General features: G+C 36.8%; 1 protein-coding gene across 4 annotated transcripts in view; it reads left to right on the top strand.

Annotated features, from left to right (window-relative positions):
- The first annotated feature begins 2,181 nt into the window (after positions 1-2,181).
- LOC306843715 (filamin-A-interacting protein 1-like) overlaps positions 2,182-25,833 on the top strand; it is a 28,625-nt gene continuing 4,973 nt past the window's right edge. For 2 of the 4 annotated variants that reach the window (XM_079375351.1, XM_079375349.1), the window contains exons 1-5: positions 2,182-2,641; positions 16,058-16,327; positions 17,836-18,009; positions 18,109-18,287; positions 22,785-25,575. In XM_079375351.1, coding sequence (XP_079231477.1) covers positions 16,064-16,327; positions 17,836-18,009; positions 18,109-18,287; positions 22,785-25,575 — 3,408 coding nt within the window. In that variant the 5' untranslated portion in view covers positions 2,182-2,641; positions 16,058-16,063. Of the gene's footprint in view, positions 2,642-16,057; positions 16,328-17,835; positions 18,010-18,108; positions 18,288-21,565; positions 21,725-22,784; positions 25,576-25,833 lie in introns of those variants that run through there. The other 2 variants (XM_079375350.1, XM_079375352.1) reach the window with 2 other exon arrangements.

The following is a 25,833-nucleotide window of genomic DNA, read 5'->3' as shown; positions in this document are numbered from 1 at the left end:
TTTTTTTTTTTTTTTTGTAATACCATGGTTAATTGTTGTAAAGGATGTGTTGCCAGATTAAAAAAATTACACATTTTCATCTTAAGAGGACACATAGGATGAATATAGAGATACAGTTTTGACTGGATTAAAACAACTTTGGATAGTTTCCATATAGCTACTGGTCTAGATCAGCTCTGAATAAAGAAAAAAGACGTTTAGAGCCAGATTTTTGTTTATGTATGTGAAATTATGTATGTCTGCTGTTGTGTCCCGAAAAATGTCAAAATCAAACCCACGCCTTAGATATTTGATTACTCCAAAATAAAAAACACAACCTTTTTGTATTTTGTTTGTCAGAGCAGCCGGTAGAGTGCGCTGTTAACTCTAAATGGATGGTCAACCAAATGACAATGAAATCTCTGTCCAAATGAGCTCTGTATGTTATGAATGACTGTTCTGTTTCACTGCTGTACATTAATCTACATATTATAACTCTGTAAAATGAAATAATATGCAGGAATGCTTCTGTCCTGCCCACAGTCAGGGCTGAAGATGATGAAAACTAGCATTGTATTATTGTTTATGATGTCTTGTGTTGTAGATTGACAGAAAAACATTTCATGTGACCAAGTTTGACAGATTTACATCTGTGGGTGATGATGATGTGTGCGGTTGTAATGTATTGCATTTCTTCTGGACATTTCTTGACAGTTCATTCAGGTAACACTCTTCTATGCATTACAGTTCACTCAGATTTCTGTACCTTTACCTTCAGAAAAGTACTGTGATGGTAATGAGGTACAGATGTAATACCTTTTTTTTTATTTATTATGAAAGATTACTCATGTACCATTTGGTATTTACTTTGCACTCAAAATACCATTTGTTGTTTGCATGGTTCTATGAAGAATAGCATAGTATTATCATGTTATCATAAACAAAACAACAAGTGTTGTTGCCAAAGAGCTTTATAGAAATGTTCAAATGACTGTGTGATATGTCTGACACTTCTGTGTCAGTGTTTGTCATTATATGCTGTCACGCTTGTGGCACTTTTGAGACTTTGCCAAAAACGGCAATAACTGTGTCTTAACTCTGCAGGCTTTATGTAGTCAAACAGGCTTTATGTAGATTATTTTTATTTTGTTTGCTTCAGCTTAGGGAGTGAATCCCACAAAAAACATGCATTGGTCATAGTTTACCCCCAAATCAGAAGAAAAACATTAAAATTAACATTTTAATGGAATCATACCTATTTTAAGATCAGGGCTTCCTAAATTCTTATCATAAATCATAAAAATCTCATTCTGATTCCTGTAAACATCAGGATAACATCAGGATATTTTATTGGATATTTTGGAATTTCCAATGTTGATCCTAATACAAAAATACTAATAAATGTAAATATTTATATTATAAATAGAAAAAAAAAATTATAATGTATAAGATTATATTAGTGTTTTATTTAAATTGGCATGAATTGATTAAAAGCAGTGCATGAATTAAGCTATATGCATGAGCAGTTTATCATAAATATGCATTAAGATAAAGTGTATTTTTACTATTTTCAGTTTTCAGGATGTTTGAATATTTTACAAATAATATTTTATTTTTGCATTTTAGTAATGAGGCAAATTTGGTTTTATGCACACATGTATGAAAAATTTATTTAATAATGTATTAAAAATGTACACACACACACACATAATATATATTTTATATATATATATATATATATATATATATATATATATATATATTATTTCATTATTTTTTTTTTTGGTGAGTTATAGGCATTAAGGTTGTTTTTTGAAAGAAGTTAATACTTTTATTCAGCAAGGATGCATTACATTGAAAAGTGATTTATACTGTTTTTTATAAGTGAAAAGACATTTATAATGTTACAAAAGATGGGGTGAAATATGACCTGGATATGTTCTTGACAGATTCACTCTGATATGCTCTCAAATATGAGTTTTTGTCCCTACACTGTTTTCCCTTCAGCCGACAGTGTTTGATCTACCTGACACAGAAAGTTCATTTCTATCCCAGCAACTGCTTGGGTAGTTATGACCGTCTTTTCCTCATTTGGCAGAATACCGTGGTCCAGCTGTCAGCAGGGTTCACAGACGTCTGTTTCATCCCCCTCAGCTGCTAAACGCTACGAGAGACTGAGCGCATGAGTTAAAATTAGCTCTTATTCAACACAGAGCTTCACGGGTCAGGACATAAAGGAGTGAGGGGTCTCTCCAGACGCTCTAAACTGTCTCTGCGTACCGTCTCTCCCTCATCCAGGACACTGAATAGGCAAAAGAAGTGAGTCGGATTCATATCAACCAGATCTGGCCATCTCTGCCTCCCTTCTTATTGGTCATTCTTTCTCTCTCTCTTTTCTCAGTCAGTCTGCTCGCTCAGACTTGGATAGAGGACAATACAGATCTCACAGACTGCTAGTGCTCGGACAGTCTCTGCAGGAACAGAAGACAACCTAAAGACCGGACCACAAGAAGGAGCGTCTTTGTGATGGTTTATTCCAGGAACAGATGGACATTAAAGTGGATGTTTCTTTTGACACGATTTTGAAGTCTTCGCTGACTTTGACACAAAGTCATCTGTGAACGGATACCTGTAGCTTGGGGCTTGGGACCATATCAAAAAGGTATGTTGTGTACTTCTAAAAAATGCGTATCTGTATATAATGAAATATATCAATATATATATAAATGTGTAAATTGCAAATAATAAACTAATTTTTTATATATATATATATATATATATATATATGTAAATAATAAACTAGAAATAAATAAAAAATGTGTATATATATATATATATATATATATATATATATATATATATAAAAGCAAAAAAGGCCTCTAAAATAGCTTGCTCTTTTCTTTTTCTATTCTATCTGTTTTTTTTTTATTTATTATATAATTTTTAAAAATCTTGCTACGTGTACTGCGTGAAGCTATCTGAGACTTGTCATAGCACTTTCATATCATAGCTCTTTTTTATTTTGATTGCTTCCATTGTCCTCATTTGTAAATTGCTTTGGATAAAAGCATCTGCTAAATGTAAATGTGTTTGTGTGTATATATATATATATATATATATATATATCATACTTTATTTCTGTATGGTTTTTGTGTTTCTTTGTACATTTTGACTTGTTTCTTTTTTGTTCACTATTTTGTTATGATTTGTTTTTTACGGTTTCAATTTAGCTGAGAAGCTTATAACAGGTTATTTTTGTGCCAAATTACCCCATATAGTGTGACGACATCCCTTTTGCCTTGTTGATTTATGATTTAATTTTTTTTTTTATGATTTTTGGATTAAAAAAACACTTTACCAACCATATTGCAATAGCCACTCGCGAGTTACTTTTGCAGGAAGTATCTAGTTTTATTTGTGTTTATGTGCATGGTGACCATGCAACTGAGAAATTTGCTTGTCTCTGACTTCATTGTGATTAAGGGTAGCTTTCAGGAAGCGCTTCATCAGATTGCTCTTAGTGATTACATTTCCTACTGAAGGAGTTCTTCTGACACGGGCCCACGGGAGCCAGCTGGCAGCGCTACAGCGCTTTGAAGTCGTCAGTGACAGAGATGATGTCTTAAATCAGCCTGTGTGACTCAGTATTCTCTCTGGACTTTAGGGTCTGTCTAAACATTTCAAGTTTGTGTAGGAAGTCAACATGTGGGTGCAGCAGAAAGAGAAGAGTTGCCTGTGTTTAGACATTTTGCAAATAATGAGCTGTCATAATGTGGCGGCACCACGCAATACCATGGTTTGTGTTTATGGACACTTGGAAATGGTGTGGCAGCAGTTTGTGAAAACAAATGTGCCTGATTTCTTTCATGCCCGCAGGAATGAGCGGCCCAGTGTTGAATCATGGGCCGCAGTTAGCGTCTGAACTAATGACCTGACGCGCAGAGATAAGACACGGTGCATGACATCAGCACTCCAATTCTGCACCGCCATGTGAGAAACAACAACAAACTCGTGCTCGTACCATCAGGCTATGCCATCGTCATGACAACAAAACAGAGGCCATTTGTTTATGGTTTGTTTAGTTAATTGAAATGCGTTTAGTTTATTAAGTTGGCTTGAGAAAGCCAATTTACTGAAATCCTATTTCTAAAATTTCTAAATGCTACTCCTCCTAGAGCTTTAACTCTACAGACTCCAAACTCAGCCCAGCTCTTCAGTCTGTTCTGACTCGAGTTGCTATATCTTTCCTAACTGATCGGACTTACGGTTTTCATAAAAATGAAGATTAAAAATCATAAAAATCCCATAGATTTACATTGACGGAATGTTCTGATGAGCCAAGACTATTCAAACTCCAACTGTCAAAATGCAAATCTAAACACACTGAAGTGTTCATCCATCCATCCATCCATCCATCCAAACCAACCTAGAAACCACCCTGAGTACCTTAGCAACCGCATAGCAACACCTTAGTAACCACCCCGGGTACCTTAGCAACCGCATAGCAGCACCCTAGCAACCACCCCGTGTACCCTAGCAACTGCATAGCAACACTCTAGCAACCATCCCAGGCACCCTAGCAACCATCCAGAGCACCTTAGCTACAACATAGCAACACCCTAGCAACCACCTAGAATACCCTACCAACCACTATGTGGTTCTTAGCATCTATCTATCTATCTATCTATCTATCTATCTATCTATCTATCTATCTATCTATCTATCTATCTATCTATCTATCTATCTATCTATCTATCTAAACCAACCTAGCAACCACCCTGAGTACCCTAGCAACCGCATAGCAACACCTTAGTAACCACCCCGGGTACCTTAGCAACCGCATGGCAACACCCTAGCAACCATCCCAGGCACCCTAGCAACCATCCAGAGCACCTTAGCTACAACATAGCAACACCCTAGCAACCACCTAGAATACCCTACCAACCACTCTGTGGTTCTTAGCATCTATCTATCTATCTATCTATCTATCTATCTATCTATCTATCTATCTATCTATCTATCTATCTATCTATCTATCTAAACCAACCTAGCAACCACCCCGGGTACCTTAGCAACCGCATGGCAACACCCTAGCAACCACCCCGGGTACCCTGGCAACCGCATAGAAACACCTTAGCAACTACCCCGGGTAACCTAGCAACCGCATGGCAGCACCCTAGCAACCACCCCGTGTACCCTAGCAACTGCATAGCAACACTCTAGCAACCATCCCAGGCACACTAGCAACCACTCCAAGTACTCTAGCAACCACATAGCAACACCCTATCTATCTATCTATCTATCTATCTATCTATCTATCTATCTATCTATCTATCTATCTATCTATCTATCTATCTATCTATCTATCTATCTATCTATCTATCTATCTATCTATCAACTTTAAGCTTTTAAAACTACTTTAAACTTCAAACTATTTCAGACTGAAAACCGTCAAACTTAAAACTTTTAAAACTTTTTTTAAACTTTTCAAACTTTAAAAAATTTTCTGGTCTGGCTTTTTCAAGCCAACTTAAAGTTTGTCTCGACAAACTTTTTTATCTAGTTTTTAATAAAAAGCAAGTTCTAAATGTCAGCATCGCTGTTGATTGAGTTTACTAAAACATGCGCTTACGAAAAAGTACATGCTAAAGTATTTGTTAAAGTACTTGGAGAACTCTGTAAACACATCGAATATGAATCATTCAGTACTATAGTATATCAAAGTACTATGGTTTTAGAACATGCGGCATGGTAGTACCATGGTATTTGAATATGATATAATTTGTTTCTATGGCATATGTTAAAGTACCATGGTAATAACTTGTACCATGGTAGGACCGTAGTATTTTTGAAGTCTACTGAAAGTATGTGTATAGGACCATGGCATGACCAATGCACGTGGTAATAACTTGCTATATGAATATGATTATCATTGAGTACCATAGTATATATCAGAGTAAAATGGTTTCACAATGTGTTTGGGCTTGTACTGTACCATGGTATTCTTTGCAGTTTCTTTGAATACAATGTACTGTAAATATCAAAATATGATGCACTACTGTTAAAAAAAATGGTACTTTTATTTATCAAGGATGCATTAAATTGATCAAAAGTGACAGTAAAGACATTTATAATATTACAAAAGATTTGTTTCAAATAAATGCTGTTCTTTTCATCAAAAAACTTTGCTTTCATTAAAAAAGATTATCAGGGTTTCCAAAAAATTATAAGGCAGCAACTGTTTTCAACACTGATAATAATCAGAAATGTTTCTTGAGCAGTAAATTAGTATATTAGAATGATTTCTGAAGATCATGTGACACTGAAGACTGGAGAAATGATGCTGGAAATTCTGCGCTGCATCACAGGAATAAATTACATTTTAAAACATATTCAAATAGAACATGGTTATTTTAAATATTTCACAAAATTACGGTTTTTACTGTATTTTTGGTTGAATAAATGTAGCCTTGGTGAGCAAGAGACTTCTTTTTAAAATCTTTAAAAAATATTTTTTTTAAATCCTTAAAATGTTTGAACGGTGCTGTAATCCTTTGGCTATCATCACTTTACCATGGTACTTCCACAGTATTTTTTTAGTAAGGGTAGTTAGTTGATATAGTGATATAGTAGTCACATTTTATGTCCATAGGAATCGGCGTCTTAATGGCATGTAAGAATAAGTCTGCCAGCGGTCCATTATAAAATAGGGAAGTGTGTTTGTTTTTAAAGGAGTCGTTGCATATGAGCTGTGACATTGGGCATGTATAAAATGTTCAACTCTTCACCTGTTAGTACTCAAGGCTGTATAGCGTCAGTCTTCACTCCTTCAGGAAGGGTGTGTGTCTCTAAAAAGGACACAGTCGTGGGACACAGAATTAACATTATATCATTACAGCCAAAGCAGGCTCTGCAGTGAGATCATCTCTCTGCTGCAGCCCACACCTATTGTCAGAAAAAAATGTGGCTGCGAGCCAAAAGCATTACTGCAGACGCTGAGAGATCTGGAGTTGCTCGTGGCTTTGTGCTTTTTTTTTTGGCAAAACTCTTCCAAAGCAGAAATCAGGGATATCTTTTTTTTGTTTTCTTTTGGATTTGTTGTGACATAGTACTAATTACTGATTTGATGTTTAGTTTATTCTTTAATCCAAAGTGGTTTGAGTACATCAAAAGGAATAGTTCACCCAAAAAATGAAAATCAGCTGAATATGTAATCACCCTCAGGCCATGCAAGATGTAGAAGAGTTTGTTTCTTCATGGGAACAGATTTGGAGAAATGTAGCATTCCAGCACTTGCTCACCAATGGATGCTCTGCAGTGAATGGGTGCCGTCAGAATGAGAGTCCAAACAGCTGATAAAAACATCACAATAATCCACACCACTCTTGTGTCTTGTGAAGTGAATATCTGCATGTTTGGAAGAAGCAGATCCATCAATGAGATGTTTTTAAATTATGGATTGGTATTTTGGCCAGAAGTTTGTGTTGTTTTTATCAGCTGTTTGGACTCTCATTCTGACGGCACCCATTCACTGCAGAAGATTCATTGATGAGCTAGTAGTGGAATGCTTAATTTCTCCTAATCTGTTGCTATGAAAAAACAAACTCGTCTACATCTTGGATGACCTGAGGGGGAGTAAAGTATCATTATAAATATTGTTCGTGTGATACGAGAGTTTCATCACTTTAACTTATTTCCTCCATCCTAGGTTTTACTGTACAGGAAATGACATCACCTTCCTCCCATCAGAAATGCATCTGTTTATCTGGTCATTCGTCCACTGTGACCGGCGATCGGAGCAGAACCATACGGCCATATGAAAACATGCTTATCGGTAACGTTTGCTCATCAATCACAGCCATGCAGGACAAAGGAGATCGCTGTGATACAAACGACTCCCGAAGCGTGTATGAAGCTAACACTGAAGTCATTACACATCGAGTGTTTCTCATTCTGGGTCAGCAGATGTCTTTCTGAAGGAGGTGATTTTGAAGGAGCCGTTTGTGCAATGGAAAGAATGTTCCGGATAGCAGAGCTATTCCTGAGAAAAGGCACGTCATAGTGCATCACCGCCGCAGTCTTTGCTGACCGTGGGTCATTCTCAGTGCCGTCTGTTTCTGACATTTTCAGGATTTTTTGTTTTTATTATTATGATGTTGACTTGACTTGTGCTATTGCACAAATTTGGCTTAGTGTTTATTTCCAAATCCCTATCCTGAGACCTTGTCCTGATCTTACTCTAATCGAATTCAAGATATTGTCACCAAACTTAGCACAGTTTGCTAACTGTCTGAACTGTTTTTGTTTTTGTTGTGGACTGCAAAATATACAAATAATTCCATTGTTTCAGAATTCATGATTCTCTATCTACCTGTTCTATTGTTTCATCCATCAATCCCTTCATCCATCTTTTGTTCTACCATTCTGTCATTCCATCCATCCATCCATCCATTGTTTTAACATTCCTTCCATCCATGCATCCATCCATCCATCATATCTGTTGTTCTATCTATCATTCTATCATTCCATCTTCATTCATCCATCATCCATCCATCCATTCACCCATTTAGCATTCTATCATTTTATTCATTTATTGCTCTATCTATCCATTGTTTTATTGTTTCATCCATCCATCCATCCATCCATCCATCCATCCATCCATCCATCCATCCATCCATCCATCCATCCATCCATCCATCCATCCATCCATCGATCCATCCATCCATCCATCCATCCATCCATCGCATCTATTGTTCTATCTATCATTCTGTTGTTTCATCTACATCCATCCATTCTATCATTCTATCCATTTATCGTCCTATAGCCATCCATACATTGTATCTGTTTTTCTGTCCATCATTCTTTCGTTCCATCCATCCATGTATCTGTCATTCCATTGTTCCATCCATCTATTGTTCTTTCCTTCTATCCATCAGTCCATCCATCATTTTATTGTTCCATCCTTTCATTTATCCATCTGTTGTTCTATCTATCGTTCCATTTCATCCATCATTTGTTTGTCCAATCATTCGTCCTGTCATTCTATTTATGACTTTCTACTTTTTTTCCCACCTCAGGCCCCCTTTTCCATCCATCCATCCATCCATCCATCCATCCATTTTCCATTCTATCGCTCCATCCATCCATTTTCCATTCTATCGCTCCATCCATCCATCCATCCATTTTCCATTCTATCGCTCTATCCATCCATCCATCCATTTTCCGCTCTATCATCCATCCAGCCAGCCATTCATCCATTTTTCATTCTATCGCTCTATCCATCCATTTTCCATTCTATCGCTCCATCCATCCATCCATCCATTTTCCATTCTATCGCTCTATCATCCATCCATCCAGCCATTCATCCATTTTTCATTCTATCGCTCTATCCATCCATTTTCCATTCTATCGCTCCATCCATCCATCCATTTTCCATTCTATCGCTCCATCCATCCATCCATTTTCCATTCTATCGCTCTATCATCCATCCATCCAGCCATTCATCCATTTTTCATTCTATCGCTCTATCCATCCATTTTCCATTCTATCGCTCTATCCATCCATCCATCCATCCATTCATCCATTTTCCATTCTATCACTCTATCATCCATCCATCCATTCATCCATTTTCCATTCTATCGTTCTATCATCCATCCATCCATTTATCCATTTTCCATTCTATCACTCTATCATCCATCCATCCATTCATCCATTTTCCATTCTATCGCTCCATCCATCCATCCATTCATCCATTTGTGTATACTGCATGACCATCATAAAGTACAGTATGGGAGTCCTCTTGAACTCTAACCTAAAACACAATTCCACGTTTTCATCATGTGCCATTTTAAACTAGGCTGCAGTTTATGATTCCTATTTTTATATGCACTCTTCAACCTCTCTCTGTCCTCTCTCTCTCTCTCTCTCTCTCTCTCTCACTCTCTCCTTCCCATGTAGGGTGACATCAGGTCACAATTATTAGATTAAGGCTGTGGTCCTCGTCATGCCAGCGTTGGACGGCTCATCGCCCACATGCTTGTTGAATGACAGTTTGCGCTCTGAATGAATTTGAGCACTTCCTTACAATAGTCAGATGTATTTGTGTTTTTGTTTTCATTTTCCCCCATATCACTGGACCACATAAACGTAGCTTAAAATGCCTTTATGCATTTGTCACATGCTTTATCTGCAATTGCATTGCATCCAAGGTCCGCATTTACATTTTTATCAGATTCAATAGCCATTTGAATAACGTGAATTAATTTATCATTCAATCAGATCAAGAATGTGTGATAAGATATAGTTCAGTTGTATTTGATGTTGACTTTGACTTTAAGTGCATTCATGCACACATAGCTGGTGTGCACTTGTGATATGGGTATTTTTGACGGCTCACTCTACAGGAAGGTACAGGAGGAAATGACAGATGGTCAGAGGTTGTGCCGTCACAGGAAGTGTTTTGTCTGATGCATGAGTGTTGTAGGTAGTGTACAATACTTGTGATGAGAACACGACTGGAGTTGTATAGGGAAGAATGCACGGTAAACATGTTCCAGAGGAGAATACTTTGATGTTGGCAAAATTACATTCTGTTACGCTCATTTCAGCATCAACTTTGTTTCCGATGTTTCTCCTAAAATGTGTTGAGAGCAATAAAAATGGACAGAAATTTGACTGCATGTAAAAATCTTACTTTTTTTTATTTTAGTCCAATTTTCCAATTAGAATATCCAAAAATCTTTAACATAATTACATTTAATTCAGTATTAAGAGTTGTTTTCAGTATTTTGTCTTACCGCACTTGTTTTAAGTGTAAAAAAAACTGGCATATTTAAGATGCATTCCTTAAAATTAAGTCTTACATGTATCTTATTTTAAGAACTTTTAGACATTTTAAGTGGAAAACGTGGGGAAGTCGTGGCCTAATGGTTAGAGAGTCGGACTCGTAATCGAAAGGTTGCGGGTTCGAGTCCCCGGCCGGCAGGGATTGTAGGTGGGGGGAGTGAATGTCCAGCGCTCTCTCCACCCTCAATACCACGACTGAGGTGCCCTTGAGCAAGGCACCGAACCCCCAACTGCTCCCCGGGTGCCGCAGCATGGCTGCCCACTGCTCCGGGTGTGTGTTCACGGTGTGTGTGTGTGTGTGTGTGTGTGTGCATTTGTTCACTACTCACTGCTGTGTGTGTGCACTTGGATGGGTTAAACGCAGAGCACCAATTTCGAGTATGGGTCACCATACTTGACAATACGTCACGACTTTTTTTTTTTTTTTTTTAAACTAGTCAAGATGATTCATTAAAATTAATGTAGCATTACAGAGCTGTAAAATGAATGCCTTGGGAGCAATAAAAATACATAAATTTGACAGTTGGCACCAAGTATAAATCCTACTTTTAACAAGCGGTTTAATTTAACTTTCCAGTTAAAATATCTAAAAATCCTCAAAATGTAATTGCATTGCACAATATTAAGCCTTTGTTTTACTGCATTTGGCAGAATTTTCCACTTGTTTAATGTATAAACATCTGGCATATTCAAGATGCATTATTTGTATCTTGTTTTAAGGATGTGTATACATTTTAACTGAAAAACAAGTCCAAACAACTCATTAAAATTGAATTGCGGCATAAAATGAAATGCATTAATGTGGACAGCAATGTCTCAAAGTGATCTGAGCTGCTGCTGATCTTTTGCATTGAGTTGTTGCTCTCGTTGAGAAACAAATGAAATATTTAAGACATTTATTTTAATTTCATGTGTGTTAATAACTTTCCAGGGATTATTTCGGACATTTTTCTTAAAATAAAGCAAGGTAAATCCTAAGATTGACAAATTTCTCTCTCTCAGAGAGGGCAGGATAGTTGTGTTTGTGTGATGTGTTAAAGTAATGACCATATGATGAGCTTAATTTTGGCAATCATATGATCAACACAAACGCAGCGCGTCAGTTTTTGCCAGACGAATTGTCAATGTGAGAGTTTCCCTTATTTAGTCACAGTTCTCCAGGCTTCACACGGCTGAGACACAAACTCTGACGTTTTCCTCCAGAACTGGACATGTCTGTGTGTCTGTGTGAGTTCAGGACCGTCTCTCTGTGTGGTGGAGGATGGGGGAGGAAATATTTACACAACTGTTACCACCTGCCATTATGTCGTAATGAAAAAAAAAAAAAAATTATTAGTATTTTAAAAAATAAATAATAAAAATGACAAAAGCATTCTTGTATATTTTAGTGACAGTTCTACTAGTGCATGTCAGTGTTGAAATATTATTGTTAATTGTAATAAAGCTGAAATATTAGATGAAAACTTAAAATAAATGAAAAATATAATTTTTGGCTCGGCTTCTAACAGAAATAAGTTCAAGTTAAAATATTAAACTTACTAATAAAAAAATCTTAAACTGAAATATAAATAAATGAAAAGTTTTTTTTTTATATTGAATAATCAAACAAACAAATAAATAGCTTGAAAAAAATAAATATAAATATTAGCTGTAAAACATAAACTAAACAATAATGAGAAGTATTGCCTTGGCATGTAACTGAAATAAGTTTCAGTTAAAAAATAAAAAAATACTAACTGAAATAAAAACTATTTATAAAACAAAATGACAAAATAATATAACTAAAAAAATTAAACCAGAATATAAATATTAAGTAAATAAAAATTTATTCAAAGTATAAGTACATAAATAATACTAAACCATATTTGTTTTTATTTTTTGTAATGGATGATTTTTTTATATATATATATTTAATTAATTTTTTACATTTAATTTTTTGGAAATATGCATGCACCCTATAATATGCATGCTTGGTATGAGCCGGTTTTTATGATCCCAGATTAGCCGTACTGTTATGCCAACAAAGAATGTGGCGGTATTTGAGTGTGTATCCGTGTGCATCAAGCTCCAGCAGTATGCATTACTAAATATAAACAAAGTGCCACTGATGCTTGCCCACCTCCGCTGAAAATACCCCGAGAATCTAAGGAATTAATTATCACAGGAGCTGCAAGTAACCAGCATTCATTGATGCCATTTGGCCATTTAAATTCCCCAGGAGACATGCGTGTAACAGAACCGATAGCTGGGAAGTTAAACATCCTCGATCGGATTGGTGGATGAAGTGTGCGTGTTTCTGGTGTCTCCGGTGCACAAGTGTGTCTCTCGCTATAAATACTGCTCATTTCAGCAAGGAGCAGCTGCGTGAAGCACCCGGGGAGCTCTTCAGGAGCGAGGTGCATATTCTCAGTGTAAATATAAGACAAACTCTCATTTATATCTCCCAGCTGCCTCCATCTCCAATAATAACAGAGCTAAGGTCACCTCGAATCTCTCGGGCATAATCAAAGTTAAAAATACACCCGTCTGGAGTTAGAGAATTGAAGTTTGTGAAAAACTCCAATAGATCGAACTCTCATCTAAATTACTGTTTGGGACAGCATCAATCTGTCAACAGCTTCTGTATATTTTTGGATTTCATCATAGAGGACATAATGAACGTTTGTGTGTATACAAGTGTTGTCATTGCTATTTAGGACTGCGATTGAATATCATAACAGAAGCACAACAAGTCAAAGTCACCATCAAAATGAAAACACTCCCATGGCCGCAACATGCTTCTATTAATAACACAAATACTTTCTGCAACAATTCGTCTGCCAGGGTTTTCCCATCTTTGGTTACTTGCTGCTTTCATCAGAGTCACTCCAAACTTTGTTCAAACGGCTGAGATTAAGATATTAATTATTAGTCTTTATATTATATTTATTGTTTAAGATTATTCAGATCAGTATATTGAATTTAATCTTATCTATCTATCTATCTATCTATCTATCTATCTATCTATCTATCTATCTATCTATCTATCTATCTATCTATCTATCTATCTATCTATCTATCTATCTATCTATCTATCTATCTATCTATCTATACCAACCTGAGTACCCTAGCAACCGCATAGCAACACCATAGCAACCACTCAGAGTACCCTAGCAACCGCATAGCAACACCTTAGTAACCACCCCGGGTACCTTAGCAACTGCATAGCAACACCCTAGCAACCACCCGGGTACCCTAGCAACCGCACAGAAACACCTTAGCAACCACCCTGGGTACCCTAGCAACCGCATAGCAACACCATAGCAACCACCCCGTGTACCGTAGCTATCTATCTATCTCTTCAAATTGTGTATCATATTAATAGCTTTTTTATATTATGTACATTAATAGCTTTTTTTGTATAATTTTTATATTATTTAATTTATTTATATTTATAAATTATATAATAATAAAATACAAGAAATGTCATAGTATGGAATTTTGTTTCTCACTTAATACTGTAAAACCTGTATAAATTAGATGTGAAATAAACATTTTATATAAAACAATTAAAAATACAGTATAAAATATAAAGTATATAAACATTATGTATGATAAAGTTGTAATTTATATATATATATATATATATATATATATATATATATATATATATATATATATATATATATATATATGTATATATATATATATATATATATATGTATATATATATATATATATATATATATATATATATATATATGCAAAATGTTTATTTATAATATACAATATTATTTCATGTTTAATATGTATAGCTGTTAACCATATTAAATTAAAAATATTGTTTATTTGTTTAAATATAATATTTAACATTTAATTTGTATATCTTTTGACAGTATCAGATATCATACACAAAACATTATTATATAAATGTATATGGATACTATATATTAATTATATAATTAATATATAGTATGTATATACATATTTATGAAAACATTTTAATGATAGATAGATGGATAGATGGAGAGCTGTATGAATTAGGTTAGTTCTCATACTGTTCCTCAGATGTGGGGCCTTTATGATCTAATTCAGCATAGTGAACTGAACATCTTGTTTTAATAATAAGTTTCATTAAGCGCTCTGATCTTCTGCAGTTTGATCCAGACTCCGTTCTGATGGGAATGTGGATGGTGAGAGATGTGTGGGATTGGAGCGGAGCTCTCTCTGAGATGCTCTGAGGGCAGTGCTGGATCAGGCCAGATAGGTTGGGTGTGAGATCATATGGGAGGCAGCGCGTACGCACTTTATCAAAAATCCTGATGTCATCGTTGAGCTCAGCGCTCATTACACCCCCCCTCTCTCACTCTCAGGGAAATCCCCCTCTTAAATCTGCACATGGGAACATGAGAAATGAGGCTGTTGCAGATTAGCTACAAGGGCAAACTACATATTAAAATATCAAGAGTTGGCTCAGAGCTTAAGATTGCAGACATTTGATATGAGAGACTTTTGTAGGAAAGGGTCCGCTAGTGGTTGCTTTTTACTTCACTTGAGACATGGTGTTAAATTACTATAAAATATATAATTGCAAGTACCTTGACCATGTAAATCCATTATATATATTGTACAGTTGCAAATAACTGAATAATCAGATGCACAGCAAAAAATTATATTGTTCCTCAGCATTTTTTATTTTTTCTAGTACAAATATCGATACAAGTTGAGATGCAAAATGACTTAAAGGACTAGTTCACCCCAAAATAAAAAATTGCTGAACATTTACTCATCCTCTGGCCGTTCAAGATGTAGATGAGTTTGTTTCTTCATCTGAACAGATTTGGAGTAATTTAGCATTACATCACTTGCTCAGCAATGGATCCTCTGCAGTGGTGTGGATACTTGTGATGTTTTTATCAGCTGTTTGGACTCTCATTCTGACGGCACCCATTCACTGCAGAGCATCTATGTTCTGATGAAGAAACAAACACATCTATGTCTTGGATGTGCCAATGGGGTCTTAAAAATCAAATGAATTTAAACCTATTTTTCTTAATTTATTTACTTCTCAAATACATGTATCGTGTTTTAGGAATGTTTAGATATTTGTACTAGAAAATAAGACAAAAATACAGAGGAAGAACACTTTGTGCTGAAAGCTATTAGATGTTTTATTGTTCTAACTGTGTGATATTTTCAGGAGATTGTCTCTGGTGTATCTGTGGATGATGTTCGTCTTTGTTTGCACCTGCAGGTGAAGATGAAGTCCAGGAGCAGCGATATGGAGGGGCCAGAGAACAGACCACTGAAGCCGCTCGCTAAAATCCACAGCACTGAGAAAGAGAGAAGCAAAGAAGAGCTGATGAAGAAGAAAAGCAAAGCTCAGGAGGAAAAAGAGCGCAGTGAGGAGAAGGATGTTTCGCCTCAGAAGCCTCGTGAGATGCAGCGGAGGAGAGCCCAACTGATGGACCTCTCCAAAGCAGATCTCATCAATCTGCTGGGAGTCATGGAGGGAGAAGTTCAGGTGAGGTTTGACTGCATGATGACAAGACTAATTTGATGTAGGACTTTCTTTAAAACAATTTTCACAGATAATGACAAAGAAATGGCAAGTAACAGTGAATTATACTCCAATAATCCAATAATTATAATTATCCAATAATCCAATAATTATACTCCAATAATCTTTGAAAAGCATCATTGACATTCAAAAAGGAATTAAATAAGATGCCAGAAAGATTACGACTCTTTATGCACTATTCCATAATAACATATTATGATTTTACAAAACAAACAGTGAGTATATTGTAATGTTTTGAGTTATTGTATTGCATTGAGTGTCATGGTTTTGTTAGTGCATTAGCACAAATACAGTATGATCTGATTAGGTACTGGATATTTTGGTTATTGAACATTAGGTACTAGACATTTTGGCACTACCATTCATAAATTTGGGGTCATTTAGATTTTTTTTATATATACTTCCATTCAGCAGGGATGCATTAGATTGTTCAAATGTCACAGTTATGGCATAATGTCACAAAAAAGTTTCTTGTGAACTCTGTTCATCAAAAATACATATGAAGCAGCACAACTTTTTTCAACGTTGATGATAATCTGACATGTTTCTTGAGCAGCAAATCAGAATATTAGAATGATTTCTGAAGGATCACGTGACACTGAAGACTGGAGGAATGATCACAAGAATAAATTACCTTTCAAAAATGTATTCAGAAAAGAGTTATTTTAAATTTTAATATATATATGTATATATATATATTTAACAATATGATTGTTTTTACTTTATTTTTGATCAAAAATGCAGCCTTGGTGAGCAGAAAATCCTTTTTTTTGTTTTGAACAGTAGTGCAGGTAATTTGTATATTCTGTGCATACATAAATTTGCATACTGCACACAGTTTACTTATGATATAGTGAGGAAATTGTAAAAGAAGTATGATAGTGTGATGGTCTATACACAGCCAGTGTCCAGGTTTAAAGGAAGCACACAGCTCTCTCTGCTGGTGCTCAATGAGAATGGAACAGTTTGCACCAATTTTAATTTTTAACAATTTGATCAAAACTAGTTCATTTTTATCATGTTTTTAAACAGAATGACAATTGATTCAGCAAACGACAAAGGCTTAGGGAAGTTTTTAAAAGGTAGTTTACACTTTTTTAAGTTGTCAGTAAAACATTATTACTGTTTGACAATTATTGAACAAGATTATTGGAGAATGTTTTACAAGAAACATATTTATAATTTAGTTTAATTCAATGTGTTCCGATTTTTTTTTTGTCTCCACAAATCTGTGTGAAATTTAGCAATTTTAAGTGAAAACTGGTGTAGAAAATTGTTCCAACATCAAAAATGTTTCATTGTAGTATGTATTCTTAAAACATAGGATACTATGGCATGCCATGTGTCATGGAAATACTGTGGTATTTGAATATAATAACCATTCAGTAACATGGTATGCTGTATATCAAAGCACTATGGTACCACAGTAAAGCAGTGATCGTATCCTTTAGGCCCGTGAAGACATTATCCACATGCTGCAGTCTGAGAGAACACGACCTGAAGTTCTGGAGGCTCATTACGGATCTGCGTTTCCTGTCAAACCTCTTCAAGCTCTGCAGAGAGACAGTCTGATGACCAGCGGAGACTTGATTAGAGACGACGTCTACGAGATCCCTATGATAGAGGTGAGGAACACTGCCGCATTAATCTCTAAAACCTGAATTTACATACTGTTGGGCCAGTGCAAGCAGTTTATGATGGCGATAATCATTCTGTCTCTAAAGCTGGACCGTTTGGAGGAGAAGCACCGTGACACGTACAGACGTATGTTAGAGCAGCTGCTCTTAGCTGAGAAATGCCACCGACGCACCGTCACCGAACTGGACAGCGAAAAGCGCAAACACGTCGACTTCATGAACAAAAGCGTTGATTTCACAAACCTGCTGGAGCAGGAGAGAGAGAGGTGAGGTTTTTTTTGTGTAGTATATGTTCACAACTGTACGTATAGCAAACACTTCTCAGCATTGCTTCATTTTAAAGGGACTACACTCACGTGGTGCTGTGAATTGCACATGATTGAATTGATGAACACAGGCTGTCCTAAATCACACAAAGGGGCTCATAGCGGCGGAGAGGCCCGTTGTTAGCGTGGAGTTCTTCTGAGATGTGAAACAGGCAGATTGAGCCACAGTCATTAGATCAGCATCATCTGAGCTATATATGGACATGAATAGACTCAAACATGAACATAAATGACAACATGAAGAGCTCTGGGGATCATAGCTTTTCTGGAAGCGCAGCGTGTCGTCATATTGAAGAGATCAGAGCAGATAAATACATGTGTATGAAGAAGTCTCTTATTCTCACCAAGGCAGTATTGTTTGATTAAAAAAAACACTAAAAGCTGTATTTTCAGCATCATTACTCCAGTCTTCAGAATCACACGATATTTCAGAAATCAGTCTGATATGCTGATTTGCTGCTCAAGATACTTTTCTGATTATTATTAATGTTAAAACAGTTCTGCTGCTTTGCATATTTTAGAAATCTTAATAGAAATCTTTTGAAACATTATAATGTGATCAGTTTAGAGCAGTTTATGCATCCTTGCTGAATAAAAGTATTTATAAAAAAAAATCATCTGACCACAAACTTTTGAATGGTAGTATGTTTTTCCGATTTAATATTATGAAAAGCTCTCATATGCTACTTTCAAATGATTTATTAAACAATATATTTATCTTTGGAAAATCAGGTGACTCATAACTGCAAAATCCAAACAATTCCTGACAGAGACAACGAGATCATTCATATTCTGATAAGACCCCTATAGTGGTCCACCACAGTCACGGTCCCCTGACGTCCCGTTTACCACCCTCAACTTGACTTTTTAGCTCAAAACTTTGTTTTGAATTGAATCAACCTGAAATATGCTCAGTTGTATGGACTGTATGGTGCTCTACACATGCATTTTGAAAGACTGTAATTATGGTATAAATATAGATTGAATCTTCTTTTTTTTTTTTTCCTGCATTTTTAAAATGGAGCTCATTTGTGTGATGCACCGTCAAAAAAAAAAAATCATGGCGAATCTATAAAAACACAATTTGTTGTTTGTTGCAGTGGCACCGTTCAGTCGCACTCCTTCCTTCTACTTATCACGCTCATCTCCAGCCTGTGTGTGTTTGCACATTCCTCCATAATTCTCTCATTTCAGAGATTCATAGCAGGTGAGGTCACGCCAGCGCCGCGCCACCTGGGACCGAACGCCGGGCGATGACGGGGAATCCCGCCAGGGATATAAAACTGCTGTGTGTTGAGCTTCTAGAAGCATCTGCAATGCCATCCCTCCTCAAATTACCCCTCTCTCTTTCACATGACATTTACACTTGCTGTTTTTCCTCTTAAAGTCCCACATTCAAGAAAGACTGTAATCTGATGAGGACAACTAGTTTTGTTCTTTGATTGACATATAGGTCAGTGAAAGACAGATGCTAATGATCTTACCATCAACAAGTGTGTTGTGTTTCATGAAGTCAACATGGAATCAAAAATACATATACATATTCCTTTATTGTAAATTGAATGAACCTTTTTGTAACCTGTGATATTTTATTCTTCGATGAATTAAAGTTAGAAAGAACTGCATTTATTCAAAATAAAAAAAATATTTCTCTCAATATAAGTCTTTATATTATCACTTTTTATCAATTTAACACATGCATGATTAATAAAAGTATTAGTTTCTTTCAAAAAAAAAAATAAAAAGAAAGAAAGAAAAAACAATGCACTGAACCCAAACCTTTAAACGGTATTGTATATTGTTTCAAAAAATAAATGCTATTATTTTTTACTTTTTACTCAAAGAATCATTAAACAAAATATCACAGGTTCCAAAAACATATTAAGTATTTCTAACATTGATAATAAATCAGTATATTAGAATGATTTCTGATAGATCATGTGACACTGATGCTGAAAATTTAGCTTTGCATCACAAAAATCAATTATATTTTAACGTATATTAAAATAGAAAAACATTATTTTAAATTGCAATAATATTTCACAATATTACTGTTTTTTCTGTGTTTTTGATCAAATAAATGCAGCCTTGAAGAGACTTCTTTCAAAAACATTACAAATCTTACTGATCCTAAACTTTTGAGTGACAGTGTCTACATATATATATATATAATAATTTTTTTTTCCTTTGTTAATATTCAGTTTTAACTTGGAAATGTCACATTATAGAAGTAAAATACATGCAAATGCCGCTTCATGTTTACAACAATATAAAATCCAGCATTTAAGTAAATCTTACAAAAAGGCAGAGAAATGGTGTGTTTAGTGTTTTCTAGATTGTTGCTAGGTGGTTGCTAAGGTGTTTTAAAAAGTTGGGATCCAATTTACACATTTAGGGGATTTTTCTCACCCGTTTTCTCATCCTTCAGGAAAATGTAATGTCTGATCGCTCAAAGCAATGGCACACCGTTTGTGTCTGGAGTTGCAGATCAAAGTTTCGTTCTCACTGTAGGTATGTTAGCAACCATCACCAATTAAAACTACATCTGGAAGTTTCATGTGCTCTTGATATTCAGGCTGTAATTTAAATTGCAAGCACATTTATACTAGACACCAAAAGATGATGTCATTCTATCACCATTCGCGTGATTTATGATTTATAAGTCTCTCGCTGCACATGTCACAGTGGATCTGATGATTTCAGTAGATTTTCCCAGCTGTTGTCTTAAACCTTTGCCAGTATGAGCAAGTTATGGGCAACAATGAAATTATTATTATTTGCTGAATAATAACCTTTTCATTTGTATTTATTTATTTACTTACTGTCTCAGATTTGCATTCTTGTTGCATTTCGGAGTGACAGGGCTTCATCTGACCCAAAAGTGCGACATTGTTCTCTTACAAAACAAAACTTTTCCCTTGCATTGTTGTCTGTTCCCATAGGAACTTGGTTGCACACAGAAAGGAAGTAATTGGGTCATTTTCTAGTTTATATGAGATGGAAAGGGAACCCTTGAAATGATACAGAGGGTTTAGTGCATTGACCACGGCTCTAATTGACTGCTTCCTAAAACAATATCCTGACTTCAGTCTCGGGGAAGAGAATAAGAGAGGAAAGCTGAGAATAGAGTGTATGAAAAGCTCTCCGATGGCTCCGCCTCCTTTACCCAAACAAGGGCAGAACAGTTCTATGTTAGAGGGATGATATCACCAGCAAGTGGGGCAATGCTGTTTCACACAACATTCACCTTTCACTGCGCTCATGACATGGTTGGAGTGTAATGGCTAATGCAGGGAACTGTTCAGTGATGCTTTGAGCAGAGTAACTTCAAAAATATGTTAGGCATGGACCTACCTGGACTTCTTCCCAGCTAGATGGTGAGTTTGAAATGAATGCAAATAGGCTGACAGTATTCATTCATGGATCTGTTTGGATTTGTTAAAGTGTCTAACTGCTGCAAAAGTGCATAGTGAGGAAATTAGATCATGGAATAATGAAGGAAATATGCTGCAAATTCAGTGCAGTGTCTGGCACTTCTTTCGCAAAGGACATGGTCCTTTCGACAGAGAGACTCCCGCAGAGCTAGATCAGTGTAAACATTCACCAGCATCATAGACTTTTCTTCAAGTGCCCTTGTTGGCACAGATTCCGCTGTTGTGATGTGCTTGTAGACTTTTTGCCCGGTGGGAACTTATTCCCGTTGACGTGCCAAGCTGCCCGTGAGCTGTTTCGATTCTGTGATCATGCAAGCATGAAATGTTCAGTAACAACTGTCAGACATAATCACTAAAGCATTCACACACTGTTCCTTTTCTCATAACGGTCCTTTTCTCATCCTGTTCTCTTCACAATTTTACAGATTTTTTGCTGAGTTTTTCATTTACTTTCAAGAAGGCAATTTGATGGGTGTGTGTGTATATATGTGTTTGTGTGTGTGACACATACACGCACAATAAATACATACACATAAAATTATATATATGTATATACACACACACACATACATACATGCATACAATTATTTATATATATATATATATATATCATTTTATGTATATTTATTGTAATGTATAATAATATTAATTATTTTTTATTATTTTATCATTTATTTTATTTTTTAATTACTTACACACACACACACACACACACACACACACACACACACACACACACACACACACACACACATATATATATATATATATATATATATATATATATAAAATATTTTTATTTATTAATATTACGCACTTGCGACTGAACAACAAACCAAACAATTTTTTATATTTTTACAAAATAAAATATCCCATGGTTGATTCTCTCTTTCCTCTCTCTTTGTTATTTCTTATTAACTTTAATGAAAGGGACTGTACAATTTGACCTTTATTTTGAATATGAATTAATCCATTTGAATCTCTTTCTCTTTGATTTCACCAGACTCAAGAGACTGTTGGAGCAAGAGAAGGCATACCAGGCTCACAAGGACAAGGATCACAGCAAAAGTCTTGAGAAAGTTCGGGAGGAGCTGGTGAAGTTGAAACCATTTGCCCTGATGCTGGTGGATGAAAGGCAGCTTCACATTGAACAGATTGACCAGGAAAGACAAAAGGTCCAGGATCTCAGCAAGAAGCTACATGAAAGAGAGCAGCAGTTTGAGCTCATTAACAGCAAAGCTAAAGAAGACAGTCAGAGGATCCAAAGGCTGGAGCTCGACCTAGAACATAAGACCTCCAAATCTTCACAGGAACATGAGGAGATGACCGCCAAGCTGGCCAAGCAGGAGTCTGAAAATCAACAGCTGCGTCTGAAGATGGCCAGCATGTCACGCAGAATTGAGGAGCTGGAGGACGGCAATCGTATGCTGCAGAAATCCGAGGAGGACCTTCAGGATCTGCGGGACAAAATAAGTAGAGGGGAGTGTGGAAACTCCAGCCTCATGGCTGAGCTGGAGAACCTTCGGAAGAGAGTTCTGGAAATGGAGGGCCAGGATGAGGAGATCACGAAAACAGAAGTACAGTGCAAGGAGCTAAAGAGGAGGCTCCAAGATGAGGAGAATCACAGCCGTGAGCTGAAACTACAGGTTGAAAAACTGCAAAAGAGGATGGTAGACCTTGAGAAACTGGAGGGAGCTTTCAATGTAAGCAAATCCGAATGTGCCCAGCTTCACAACAACCTGGAGAAAGAAAGAACCTTGGCAAAAAGCTTGGTGTGTGAGCTGGAAACAGTTAAAAACCATATCAAAGAACTTGAGTGCTCAGAATCGAGGCTGGAAAAGGCTGAGATGGGTTTAAAGGACAACTTGACCAAACTAAAGTCATTCATGGTGATCCTAATGGACGAGAGGAAGAACATGGCAGAACGAATCAAACAGGAAGAGCAGAAAAGTGAGGAGATTAACAAACTGTTTAAAGCTGAGCAATGCAAAGTCATGGAGGTCACAGAAAAGCTGATTGAGGAAAGTAAGAAGCTTCTTAAACTGAAGTCCAAAATGGAGATGAAAATGTCTGCTCTTACCAAGGAGAAAGATGACCTGAAATCTAAACTTGCAAGCGAAGAAGAGAAACAAAAGGATCTCAGTATAAAGTTATGTCAGATGCAAACTAAAATGGACAAACAAGAGGAAGCTGAATGGGAATCTTCAAGAAACAGAGCTAATGTAGACAAAGTTGGGTATCCCGATGAGGACAAAAAGGTTAAGGAGCTTACAATGGAGCTTACAATGGAGACTGAGAGACTCAGGAACCGACTTAAACAGCTTGAGGTTGTGGAGGGCAATTTGTTGAAGACAGAGGACGAGTACGACATGCTTGAGAAGAAGTTCAGAACCGAGCAAGAGAAAGTCAAAGCTCTTTCCCAGCTCCTGGAGGAAATGAAGACACAGATCACCAAGAACAAGGCCATAGAAAAAGGAGAGTTGGTAAGCCAAAAAGCTGAACTAAGATTACGCTGCAAGATGGAGGAGGCAAAAACGAGAGATCTTCAGGCCGATGTCCAAGCTTTAAAGGAGAAGATTCATGAGCTCATGAACAAGGAGGATCAACTATCTCAGCTTCAGGTGGACTACACGGTTCTCCAGCAGCGGTTCATCGAAGAGGAGGATAAAAAGAAAAACATGAGTCAAGAAGTTCTCAAACTAACCAAAGAGTTGGAAGCTACGAAGCGTTACAGCCGTGCCCTTAGACCCAGCATGAACGGAAGGAGGATTGTGGACGTTCCTCTCGCTTCCACTGCAGTACAGACCGACGCAGACATGAGCGAACACATCGAAGACGAGACTCTAGCTGTGTTCATCCAGAATTCTGTTCTAGAGGAAAATCACATCATGAGTAATCTGAGGCAGAAGGGTCTCAAGAAACCAACCGTGTTGGACCGTTATCTGCCGGCAGCTGCAGAGTTGGGGACAAGGAAGTCTTGGAACCCTTGGATGAAGAAGAAAGAAGCGGTTACTATCACTCAGGGAGTTCCATCAACCCAGGAGGTCAATGGAAGAACATCACGGTCATCACCAGAACTAACCATGTCTCAGAAACCCGGTCAGCCCCTTCATATTAAGGTGACTCCAGACCATCAGAGCAGCACTGCCACGTTGGAGATCACCAGTCCACGTGCTGAGGACTTCTTCTCAAGTACCAGCATCATCTCAACTCTTGGGCTCCAGAAACCACGCATAACAATCGTTCCTACTTCTATGCTGCCAAAATCTAAAACCAACGAAGGGCTAGCTGAACGGACAAAGTCTCCAGTCACTATAACGGCCATCTCCAGAGCTAAATCTCCAGAGAAGGGTAAAGGCTCCTACTCGGAGCATGCTGCTTCTCCTCTGTCCATCATAACCGTTAGCGCAACTCCAGTCTCCCAGACATCCATCTCCCCAGAGCCCCATGAAATGACCATGGGCAGGGCCGTGTTCAAGTTAACCCCTGAAAAGCTGACAGTTCCAACGCCCATCCGGAAATACAACTCCAATATTATAACCACAGAGGACAACAAGATCCACATCCACTTGGGGTCACCAAGGTTCAAGAAACCACAGGATGACAGAAGCGGCACAGTTACGCTTTGGCCTAATGGTATAAGTTCAGACAGCAGAGAGATGCCAACGGGGACAGTTCTCCGCTCCCCCAGACAGAAGTCAGCTCATGTCGGAAACATGATCCAAGGCAAGATGACCAGCAGCATCACAATAACCCCCATCACTTCGGCCCCATCCAGGTCTACTCAATCTGTGGTGAGTACCAGAATCATTGCGTTGTGCCTCTGTTTGGATTTTAGAAGATGCGGAACGTTGTGATAGAAAAGTGAGTGTGCATATATGACATCAAATGACAACAAGAATAGTCATTTAACAATTAATACTTTGTGATTTTGTCCCTAAAACAAAATAATCATGTTCAATCTTTTATATTTCAGTTGCTTCTGAAATGTTTCAAAATGATATCAGGGGGCGTCTGCTCCCTAGATAGCTCTCTTTCAAGGTATCGATTAA

The sequence above is a fragment of the Barbus barbus genome (assembly GCF_936440315.1).
Source record: "Barbus barbus genome assembly, chromosome: 24".
Lineage (NCBI taxonomy): Eukaryota > Metazoa > Chordata > Actinopteri > Cypriniformes > Cyprinidae > Barbus > Barbus barbus.
The sequence above is the reverse complement of the archived record's forward strand: the minus strand, read 5'-3'. Positions and strand labels throughout refer to the sequence as shown.